This window comes from Felis catus, chromosome B1 (genome assembly GCF_018350175.1).
Source record: "Felis catus isolate Fca126 chromosome B1, F.catus_Fca126_mat1.0, whole genome shotgun sequence".
NCBI classification, from domain to species: Eukaryota; Metazoa; Chordata; class Mammalia; order Carnivora; family Felidae; genus Felis; species Felis catus.
This window is the reverse complement of record NC_058371.1, coordinates 44,512,414-44,523,810: the sequence shown is the minus strand read 5'-3', so window position 1 is coordinate 44,523,810 and position 11,397 is coordinate 44,512,414. Positions and strand designations below refer to the sequence as shown.

At 43.4% G+C, this 11,397-nt stretch overlaps 1 protein-coding gene and 1 long non-coding RNA gene across 5 annotated transcripts in view; one reads left to right on the top strand and one right to left on the bottom strand.

Annotated features, from left to right (window-relative positions):
• Nucleotides 1-3,826: 3,826 nt before the first annotated feature.
• Nucleotides 3,827-5,933, bottom strand: LOC109498849. 2 transcript variants are annotated; one of them, XR_002155809.2, is made up of 2 exons: nt 4,978-5,933; nt 3,827-4,291 (listed from the first exon to the last, which is right to left on the bottom strand). It is a non-coding gene; the product is annotated as an uncharacterized LOC109498849 (long non-coding RNA). The 2 variants fall into 2 exon arrangements; XR_002155810.3 differs by having other exon boundaries at nt 5,271-5,933.
• Nucleotides 5,934-5,956: 23 nt separating this feature from the next.
• Nucleotides 5,957-11,397, top strand: part of ASH2L (ASH2 like, histone lysine methyltransferase complex subunit) — a 32,169-nt gene continuing 26,728 nt past the window's right edge. The window contains exons 1-4 of one of the 3 annotated variants that reach the window (XM_023252610.2): nt 5,957-6,174; nt 6,842-6,908; nt 7,040-7,185; nt 11,100-11,188. In XM_023252610.2, coding sequence (XP_023108378.1) covers nt 5,987-6,174; nt 6,842-6,908; nt 7,040-7,185; nt 11,100-11,188 — 490 coding nt within the window. In that variant the 5' untranslated portion in view covers nt 5,957-5,986. Of the gene's footprint in view, nt 6,175-6,308; nt 6,624-6,841; nt 6,909-7,039; nt 7,186-11,099; nt 11,189-11,397 lie in introns of those variants that run through there. The other 2 variants (XM_003984783.6, XM_023252611.2) reach the window with 2 other exon arrangements.

The window sequence follows — 11,397 nt, the reverse complement described above, 5'->3', positions numbered from 1 at the left end:
CTGCGGGAAGCAAGGTTTCCAGGGGAAGTAACTTAGGCATGTGTCTTGATATAATGGACGCGGGGGGTCAGGGGTAATGGGGGGCCAGGGGCAATCGGGATGGAGGGAAGGAGGACCAAACCTAGAGATTGGAAGATGGGGTGGAGTATGCCGAGAAGGGTGGGTTCCCACAGGAATTGGGGTCATTTGCTGGGCACTCTTGGACTCTAAGTTTTCTCTGAAAGGCAGTAAGTAGTTCCCTAAAGAAAGATGAAGTGCTGCAGAGGTATCAGATCATTGGCCAGGCTGAATTGGAGTAGGAAAGCCCGAATCAGGAAGATTCAGGTGTGGTAATCCTAGTGAGGTGAAAAAAAAATGGCTGGGGGCACCTGACTGGCTCAGTTGGTTAAGTGTCAGACTCTTGACTTTCGCTCAAGGAGTTTGAGCCCCGCATTGCGTCGGGCTCTGCACTGACAGCGCAGAGCTGGCTTGGGATTCTCTCTTTGCCTCTCCCCTGCTTGTTCTCTCTCTCTCTCTCAAACAAAACAAAACAAAACAAAACAAAACAAAACAAAACAAAACCACAATAGGTTGGAGGGACAAATAGGTTGGAGAAGGGACAAATCTGAGACCTAGTGGAGAAAAGTGTGGCAGGAGACAAGTTTTCTTTTTGAAGACTTTATTTACTTCTGAGCAACTCTTGGCACACTGTCAAACACTTGGAAAATACAGAGAAGAGAGTAAGAGGCAGTCTTTATAAACCCACTGCTCAAGAATAACAATTGTGAACACTCTGAATACTGTATTTGAGGATGAGAGAATGCGCTCCATATTTTCACCAGGGCCAGGCGAATAAGCAACACTCCAGCTGGATAGTCCGCTTTCTGACAAGCTGGGTGAGTTCCCCCACTGCTGACAGGGAAACCTTCCCAAAATGTGTTTCTCCTGTTTTTATCCAGCCTAAACTTGTAAGCTGGTGCTATGAATGATTTTATTAACCTTCATCTTGAGCAGCTGTCCAGTGTGTGTGATGCCTTGCTTCCCAATTCTAGAAATTAGGTCTGGTTCCACCTTAGCATCACCCACTTTTACCCACAGGTGAGCTGGCTGTGGAATTCTCTGAAAATCCTGAACTCAAATATTCTTACTTTGACCTCTCCCCATTCTAGTTCCTGCCTTTTCATCCAGACTTCTGGACGCTGAATTCCCCCGTTTCCCTCTCTTTCTGCTTCCTCAGATGCCATGGTTAATCACCTGAACTGCTTTCTTGCTATCATCTTTGGCTGCCTTTTATCCTGGCCCTTACTTTTACCTGCCTGGCAAAACTGAAAACTCAGATGATTGTTTCAAATCATTTTCGCTGTTATATAGCATTGTGGTGTTGCAGGAACTGGAAGATATAAATTGTAGGCACTATCAATATGCAGCCTCAGAGCTCAGTGAAGCCCTTGCTATCAGCCACCAATATTTTCTCATAGTCTCCTGTTCCTAATTACAAACCACGTCCTTATTCCATCTTCTCGATTTCTTCCTGTTTCAGATGAATGGATTCTCTCCTTGTCATCAAGCCGAACTTCATCTCTGCCAGTTGAATCAGCTCCTTGACCCGGTTCATTAAAATAATAATATGGGGCGCCTGGGTGGCTCGGTCCATTAAGCATCTCGCTTCGGCTCAGGTCATGATCTCACGGTCCGTGAGTTCGAGCCCTGCGTCGGGCTCTGTGCTGACCGCTCAGAGCCTGGAGCCTGTTTCAGATTCTGTGTCTCCCTCTCTCTCTGCCCCTCCCCTGTTCATGCTCTGTCTCTCTCTGTCTCAAAAGTAAATAAACGTTAAAAACATTAAAAAAATATATATATAATAATAATTTTTTTAAGTTTATTTATTTTGAGAGACAGTGAGTGCGCATGCATGGGGCGAGGGACTGAGAGAGGGAGACAGAGAATCCCAAGCAGGCTCCATACTGTCAGCACAGAGCCCAACACAGGGCTCGAACTCACAGACTGTGAGATAATGACCTCAGCCAAAATCAGGAGTCAGATGCTTAACCAACTGAGCCACCCAGGTGCCCTAACCCAGTTTCTTTAGAAAGCTGTTCATCAACTACCACCTCTCCTGCATTTTCAACCTCTGGCTCCATACTGATGAATAAAAGTGTGTCATGAGCCTCTCTCCCAACCCTGCATTCCCCTCCAGCTATCATCTAATTGCTCCTTCAGAACCAAACCTTTGTTTAGGAACTATTTCAAACACACTGAAAACAGAGCAAAGAACCAGGTAACAAAGAAGGATTTAACAAATGTCAACATTTTGCCACATTGACTCAGTTTTTTCTTTGCAGAAATAAAATGTCTCCAGATGTCTGGGTGGCTGTCAGTTAAGCTCCTGACTCTTGATCTCGGCTCAGGTCATGATCTTGAGGTCATGAGATCAAGCCCCGTGTTGGACTCTGTACTGACTGATAGCTTGGAGGCTGCTTGGGATTCTCCCTCTCTTTCTGTCCCGCTCCAACTCTCTCTCAAAATAAATGAGAAAGAGAAAGAAAGAAAGAAAGAAAGAAAGAAAGAAAGAAAGAAAGAAAGAAAGAAAGAAAGAAAGAAAGAAAGAAGAAAAAGAGTGAGCCTCAAAAAACTGGAAAGATCTGTCTACACAGCTATTTCTGCTTCTATCCTTCCACTCCCTTTTCAATCCACTATAATGTGGGTTCTGCTAAATGATTCCAAGAAACTGGAATCACTCATCACTTTCATTTAAAATCAATCATTCATGGCCTTCATTTAAAATGTAGCTGATGGGGTGCCTGGGTGGCTCAGTTGATTGAGCATCCAACTCTTGATTTCGGCTCAGGTCATGAGATCGAGCCCTCCATCAGGCTCTCTGCTGAGCAGGGAGCCTGTTTAAGATTCTCTCTCTCCATCTGCCTCTCCCCTGCTCATGCTCTCTCTAAAATTTAAAAAAAAAAATTTTTTTAAGGGGTGCCTGGGTGGCTCAGTCGGTTAAGCGTCTGACCTCAGCTCAGGTCATGATCTCATGGCTTGTGAGTTCGAGCCCCGCGTCGGGCTCTGTGCTACAGCTCAGAGCCTAGGGCCTGCTACGGATTCTGTGTCTCCATCTCTCTGCCCCTCCCCTGCTCACGCTGTCTGTCAAAAAGAAATAAAAATTAAAAAAAATTTTTTTAATAAAATAAAATGAAGTTGCTGCCCAGAACACAACCCCCAGATCACAGCTCTTTGAAAACAATTCTGTATCAGAGGTTGTCCAATCAATTTAGAGTGTCACTACTGGCATTAAAAAAAAAAAAAAAAAGACATAATACAAATGCAGATTGTTTCATAAATCTCCTAATTGTAACTAATATAACGTGTATACTAGGTCACATTGCAAAATGTGTTTCTTACGGGAGTTGTGGCCAAACATTTGAAAGACACTGTTCTAAATTAGTGGTCTTCAAAATTTTGTTTGCATGAATGAATTTATCATTGTAAATTTAATTACCCACAGGGGGTTTCAGACAGATTGCAAACATTAGCATTGTTAAATAAAACTAAAAAAAAAATTTCTGGGGTGCCAGCTGGCTCAGTCTGTGGACTGTGCAACTTTTTTTTTAATGTTTATTTTGAGAGAGAGAGAGAAGGAGCATGCATGTGCACACACACACAAGCAGGGGAGGGGAAGACAGAGGCAGACAGAGAATCCTAAGCAGTCTTCATGCTCAGCGAGGAGCCCAAGGAGGTGCTCAATCCCACAACCCTGGGACCATGACCTAAGCCAAAATCAAGAGTCAGACGCTTAACTGCCTAAGCCACTCAGGCGCCCCGGAACTCAATTATTCGAACTCCTTCGAAGTTCTATGCCAAATCACATTGTCATCTACCACCAGTTTTTTAATTTAGATTTTCAATTACTTTTAGATTTACAGAAGCGTCACAAAGATAGTGCAGAGTTCCCCCACATAGCCTTAACCCAGCTCTTCCCCTAATGTTGACATCTTGAAGCATGGTACATTGATCAGAACTAAGAAATTAACATTGCTATAATACTATGAACTACAGACATTATTGATTTCACCATTTTTTGCCTCTAATGTCTCTTTCCTCTTCCAAGATTCAATCCAGGATACGTTGCATTTAGTTGTCATCTCCTCGTCTCCTCCAGAGTTTCTCATGTCTTTCATGATGTGAAAAGTTTTGAGGTGTACTGGTTAGATATTTTCTAGAATGTCTCAACTTGGATTTGGCTGTTTTCTCTTGATTAGACTGGGGTTATAGATTTGGGGGAAGAATTCCACAGAGATGAAGTCCTTCTCATTGCATCCTATCAAAGGGGCAAATGATATCAACCTGATTTATTACTGGTGGTGTTAACCTTGACCACTTGGTTAAGGTGGTATCTGCCAGTTTCTCTACTGTAAAACTTACCATTTTCCTTTTCCATATTCTATTGTTCAGAAACAAGTATCTAAATCCAGCCCACACACTCAATAAGAGGTGGGATTCAAGCTCTACCTCGGAGGAAGCAGTATCAAAGATTTTGTAGCTGTATGTTAAAACATTTAATACTAGAGTAAATATTTTGGAGGAGATACTTTGAGTCTGTGCAAAGTATTCTGTTTCTTCTTAAAATTTCACCCACCACTTTTAAAATAATTATTTAAAAATTTAAAATAATCTATCAATTTTTCCGGGCACCCGGGTAGCTCAGCCAGTTGAGCATCCGACTTGGGCTCAGGTCATGATCTCCCATTTCATGGGTTCAAGACCTGCGATGGACTGTCAGCTCGGAGCCTGTAGCCTCCTTCAGATTCTGTGTCTCCCTCTCTTTCTCTGTCCCTCCCCCGCTTGTGCTCTCTCTCTCTCTCTCAAAACTAAATATATAAACATTTAAAAAATAATAATAATCAGTTTTTAAAATAATCTATCAACTGGTAACTCAATTAGGAGCCCCTTCAATTTTGTTGAAAACAAATAATTGGGAACCAACTGGGAAATCCAAATACTTACATATTTCCAATTGTTCTTGTGTCTGGTGTCCCATAGGTTTGTACACCCTTAGGCAAGACATCATAGTTAAGATTTGATTCACGATTGGAGAGAGGTATGCCTTTTTTTTTTTTGTAAAGTGGGAGAAAAGTGTGTTCTCGGGCGACTCTAAAAATTAGGATGTACACACTGATTTCCTGAAAACTCTCCTGGCCTGAATACTTCTAGAGGTTTATATTCTTGAGTTTGAAGACTCTGAATAAGTCTACTCCAGTTATTTCACCTACCAATATTGAGGTTGATTCCTCTCTTACCTTTGGTCGCTACCTGTTCCTTCCTCCAAGGACAATCTTCTCTCAACCGGAAAGTCCTCCAGCACCTGGCTTCCTAACTCGGGCTTCATTTTCCTCCTCTTAAAATATTAAGTGGCTTGCAGCTTCTAGAACACACATTGCTGCTTACCTCTTCCGCCTGGATGGAACATCCCCTCTCCGGTCCTCACCTATGTAGCTGGGACTCTGGACTCCTACTTTCTAGGCTAAGTAGCCACTTGAAAACGTGCTCAAAGTGGCAGATCACCACGGCAGTAACGAACTGCTTCTGGGGCGGGAGGGCAGTGAGTGCTAGTGTTTGTAGAAGACATTTCCTACATTTAATGGTGAGGAACGTTTGCAATGCACACCACAGCCTTCAGAGTCCGTAGGCACCCAGCGCTCTCAAGGCGCCTCATCAGCGCTGATTTCCAGTGTCGGCCACGAAAATCACAACATCCAGCCCGGAAAACGAAGTGAGCCCTGGAGGAAATCAAACTAGTACCTCCGCCTTCTCCTAGCTCTGTGGCTACCACTCCAAATCCCAGGACCCTGCTCGCCTCCGCCTGCCCGACCTTAAAGTGGGCCTGGAGGGCCTATTCGTCAAGGCAAGCGGCGGACCCACCAAACGCGTTTACTGTTTGAAGATTACAGAGCCAGTCAGCAACTCACGCGAGACGGAGAGCGTATTCTCGCGAGAACTCTGGGAGGCGGCAGTGATGGCGGCGGCGGGAACCGGACCGGGACCTGGAGTGGATGCAGGACCCGGCCCAGCAGCGGCAGCAAATGCAACAGTGGCAGAAGAAGGGGAGACAAAACCGGTGGTAGCGGTGGCAACTGCCCCGGCTGGAGAGGGAACATCTGTTGCTCCAGCAGCAGAACCCGGTTCTGGAGAGGCAGAAAGTGGGTAAGATGTCCTGCAGCCCGAGGGGGACACTGGGAGGGAGGCCCACCCCTCCTGGAGTCCCGCGGCTCCCTGGAACTCTCCTGCCGCACCCTCCGAACCTAGGCCCTGCAGCCAACGGCTCGCCCTCCGCCCCCCCCCGCCTTCCAGGACTGTAGTCCCGCCCGCCGCTTGGCCCGTCCCCTTCTCCCTCCCCTCTGAACTGTGTCTGTAACTACGCCCCTTTCCGTACCTTTCGCGGGTCCTGAGAGTCAAGGTTCTTGTTCTCTCTCAGGCTCCTGAGAGGTCTGGTAGCTCACTCTTATAGCAGGAACTCCTCAGATATCCCAGAGGAGAAACCACTTTGCATTGCCGGACTGGAAGAAGTAACGGTTCCTCTGAAAACAAGAGTGGGAGAGCTGCATCTAGGCGAACCTCCCCCAGGACTAATTCCATCTCCTGTAGATTTGTCAGTAAGGACAGATTAGGCTTCCCTCTGCCCTATGGGCCTGCGTCTGTCTTGGTCATATTCTTCCTAACCCTGGGCACCCAGGCTGAGAGAATAGGCTTAGCTGAAAAAGCTGTAGGAGTGTGAAGTTCACCTGTACTTTGATCATTATCCTTAGGCATAGGCGTTTTGAGGTTTGTTTCCCTTGAAGATTCTCACTTGAGTACTTTCACTATCTTGTAGGGATGCAAATTCAGTTGATGTAGGTGGTGGTTTGGAGACTGAATCTTCTAATGGAAAAGATACACTAGTAAGTATTTCTTTTTGGATGTATGCAAGGCAAAATAGGTTCTGTTTTTTGTTTGTTTGTTTTAAGTTTTTAAGTGAGTTAAATACAATAGGGTCAACTGACCTGATTCTCTAATTGCTGTGTGGACACAGGAAGGTGCTGGGGACACTTCAGAGGTGATGGATACTCAGGCGGGCTCCGTGGATGAAGAGAATGGCCGACAGTTAGGAGAGGTAGAGCTGCAGTGTGGCATATGTACAAAATGGTTCACAGCGGACACCTTTGGCATAGATACCTCGTGAGTATTTTTTGTAATCTTTGTTAAGAATCGCTTTTTAAGGGGCACCTGTGTGGCTTAGTCAGTTGAATGTCCGACTTTGGCTCAGGTCATGATCTCGCGGTCTGTGAGTTTGAGCCCTGCGTTGGGCCTTGTGCTGACAGCTCAGAGCCTGGAGCCTGCTTTGGATTCTATGTGTGTGTGTCTCTTTCTCTCTGTGCCCCTCCCCCGCTCATGCTCTGTCTCTCTTTCAAAAATAAACATTAAAAAAAATGTTTAAAAAAGTCGCTTTTTAGGGGCGCCTGGGTGGCTCAGTCGGTTGAGCGTCCGACTTCGGCTCAGGTCATGATCTCACGGTCAGTGAGTTCGAGCCCCGCATCAGGCTCTGTTCTGACAGCTCAGAGCCTGGAGCCTGTTTCGGATTCTGTGTCTCCCTCTCTCTCTGACCCTCCCCCGTTCATGCTCTGTCTCTCCCTGTCTCAAAAATAAATAAACGTTAAGAAAAAATTTAAAAAAATTAAAATCGCTTTTTAAAATAAATCTCAGTATGTTCAACAGTTGAATAATAATTTGTAGGCAAATATAAAAGCATATTATTTCCTATGTCTTCTAACCTCACCTTCAGTGAGTAGTAGGATTTGAATCAAGAATTGTTTTAATAATCTGAACTGTTTTCTATCTATTGAGGGTCGAGCCCTAATAGGTACAATGATAGATATTCTCCCTGCTTTGAGCTTACAACCTGGTTAGGAGACAAAACCATGCAATTACGAAGCATTATATAAACAGTTATGGGACAGTAGCATTTAGATGTTGTATTTGGTGTTACGGATTTTGGGGAGAGGGTTGGTGTATATGGTGGACAAAGCCTGTTGTCAAAAATTTGAGATAACCAGTGACTCTTCATGCTTGAGCGATCCTTTTTTCCCTTTTGGCTTCAAACTCATTCCCTTTAAATATTCTGTGTTCACTTCTCAGCAAAACATATTTCCTATCTTTTACCTCTTCTAATAAATCAAAATCACTTTATGATTGATTGAAAGTAAAATAATTTTTGCTTTATTGCAGGGAGTTAGCCAACAGCTAGCAAGTGCTTGATATTGACATACTGTCTATGGAAATCATTGTACTGCTGGCTCTCTTTGGTGTTTTTTATGGTTCTTATTGTGCAAGTAAATTCAGATAAGACTGCCTCAAAATAAGGCTGCACTATTTTGAAATTCTTCCTTCTTGGGTGGGTTGTCGAGGAAACACCTTCCTTTATAATTTATTGTGTGCTTTCTAATTAAAAAGTTGTAGGGGACTTTAGAAATGCTAATGTTCTAATTAACATGTGATTAGTGATCTAGGATACGGTATTTAAAAAAAAAATACTGAAGGATCTGGAAGAAAGAATTGATCTTGGTAGAAGGATCTATAGGGAAAGTATACAAGATAAGCAAAGCTGGGGGCGCCTGGGTGGCGCAGTCGGTTAAGCGTCCGACTTCAGCCAGGTCACGATCTCCCGGTCCGTGAGTTCGAGCCCCGCGTCGGGCTCTAGGTTGATGGCTCAGAGCCTGGAGCCTGTTTCCGATTCTGTGTCTCCCTCTCTCTCTGCCCCTCCCCCGTTCATGCTCTGTCTCTCTCTGTCCCAAAAATAAATAAACGTTAAAAAAAAATTTTTTTTAAAAGATAAGCAAAGCTGGTCACTTAGATAAGGCCCAACTAAAATCTGGCCGCTTTGGCCAAAGAGAATTTATTTGGATAGACAGAGCCTAGGAAAGGAAGTTTACCAGAGAGCTAACTTGGGGTGATCTAGGGAAGAAGCAAACCACAGTTCAAGAGTTTTGGTAGAAACCAGTTTGTACCTGAATTTGAGAAGTTACACCTAAAGCCCAACTAGGTGAGACGGATTGTCTTTCACAGCTGAGATGGAGGAAGGGAGCTAGTCAGGGTAGGAAAAAGGCTGCTGTGAATACCTGATTATATTTGAATTAATAACTATACTTCTACATGTCTCTAGTCTGAGGCTTTACTTTCTGTAGGTGATTTTATCATGGTGGGCTGTTGAACAGAAAGGGTTCAAGAGCAAGGTAAAGGCAAGGGAATTCAGTCTTAACATTCACAAGAATGTTTCTTAATTTCTTGAGTGGTGACAATAGACACACATTTGGGAACCTTCTCTTCGAGGATACTTAAAGCAAGTTTCAGTTGAGTCCAGATAAATCTGCTTTTATTTTGATTTCTTCTCTTACAACCTAAACCAGTCTTGTATTTTTCTATTACTTTCTCCTTTTTAAGACTAAGGTCTCCTGGGGCACCTGGGTGGCTCAGTGAGTTAAGCGCCTGACGTCAGCTCAGGTCATGGTCTCCTGGTTCTGTGAGTTCAGGCCCAGCGTGGAACTCTGTACTGACAGCTCAGAGCCTGGAGCCTGCGATTTCCCGAGATTTCCTGGTGTCTCCCTCTCTCTGCCCCTCCCTCCTCCCCACCTCCCGGCGCTGGCTCTCTCTTGCTCTCTCTCTCAAAAATAAATATTAAAAACAAAAAAAAGAGTAAGTCCCGCTTATACAATACAGACAAGTTTTCACTTGCCCCCAAACTCACTTCTGAGGAGGTATCTTTGTGATACAAGCAGTCTTAATAGTTAGAACTCCTTTCACTTCCTTTCCCCTGCCCCATCTTCCATATCTAATCAGTCACCAAGCTTTACCAATTTTTTTCTCTTGTATATGGGCTTGTCCTTTCCGTTTTTATTCTTTCACCCTAAGTGAGGCCTTCTTTGCCTTCTGCTGGAACTGCTACAAAAGTGTCTTACGTAGGGGTGCCTGGGTGGCTCATTCTGTTAAGTGCTCTGTCAGTGCAGAGCCCAACTTGGGGCTCAGACTCACAAACTGTAAGATCATGACATGAGTCAAAGTCAGGAGTCTAATGCTTAACTGACTGAGCCACCCAAGTGCCCCTACATTTGCTTTTTCTCATCTCTTCCTTCAGACCCAACCTGTCACTTAAAATTTTAACCATGTCACTTCCCCTTCAAGGAGTTCCCATTACCCACAGAAAAAATCCAACTCTACCTGGCTCCTTGCACTTCCTGCCTTTCAAGCCTTTTTTATTTTTCTTTATTTTTTTTTTCTTTTTTTCTTTTTTTCTTCCAAATCCCCTCTCTGGGACAAACTTATCTACAGCAGTTTGCTCCTCTGCCCCCTTGTTGGCCTTTCTCATCTCTGTATATAGTTCACTTAGACAAAAGAAAACCAACTCATCTTCCCAAATCTAGTTCATAACGTACGTTCTCCAAAATGTTTCTAACTCTTAAATCTGAAGTTACTACTTGGATCCTTAAAACTCTTCTGGAGTAATTATCACCTGTAGGATTCCTTTGGTACTGAGACAAGTAATGTTTTGTGACTTACGTGTTGTCTTCTTGAATAATTATTTACATTTTTAATTAATCTTGTCATATCTTCTGTCTGCCCTTTCCAGCAGTATTATTGGCCTTTTAAAGAGATATTTAAGTATTTAAGTGTATAAATGTCTGTGTGTAAATTAGAGTTGTATATATTTAAATATAATTTACATACAAATATTTGCATGTAACTATATTTAAGGAGACTACTTTGTCTTCCACAACTGGCCTGGCATGCTCTTTTTAGGTGCTTAAATACTATAATAAACTAGCTTGGACAAGGCACCAGTGATAATCTTCCTGGTGCTGAATTATCTACTATGATAGATAATATCTTATTAAATGTTTTAACAGAAAAATCCAGGTATTTGTGAAAATATAAGCCCTGTTTTGGTTTTGATGACCTTTGTAAGTTTTAATCATATGTTAATATATTAACATTATTATTTTCACTGCAGGGAAGGGATCCCTGTCGATTCAGTTGATTTACTTCTACAAAGAAGTGTGTATTTAGAAGTTCACTGATTTTTTAATCTGGCTGTTCTGCAGATCCTGTCTGCCTTTCATGACCAACTACAGTTTTCATTGCAACGTGTGCCATCATAGTGGGAATACCTATTTCCTCCGGAAGCAAGCAAGTAAGAACAAACTCACGAGTGCCGCAAAATTGTCCTCTGGGTAGCTGCAAAAGAAAAGAGATTTGGGCTTAGCAGGATCAGGGAACTCCTGCCTAGTAGCCAGTAAAAGTTATGTAACATTGGAGTTTAGCTCCAAATAATGGCTATGGTCCACTTCAGGTAAAATCATGACTCTTATTTTTTTGCTGCTATAATTGTTAACTTTGGAT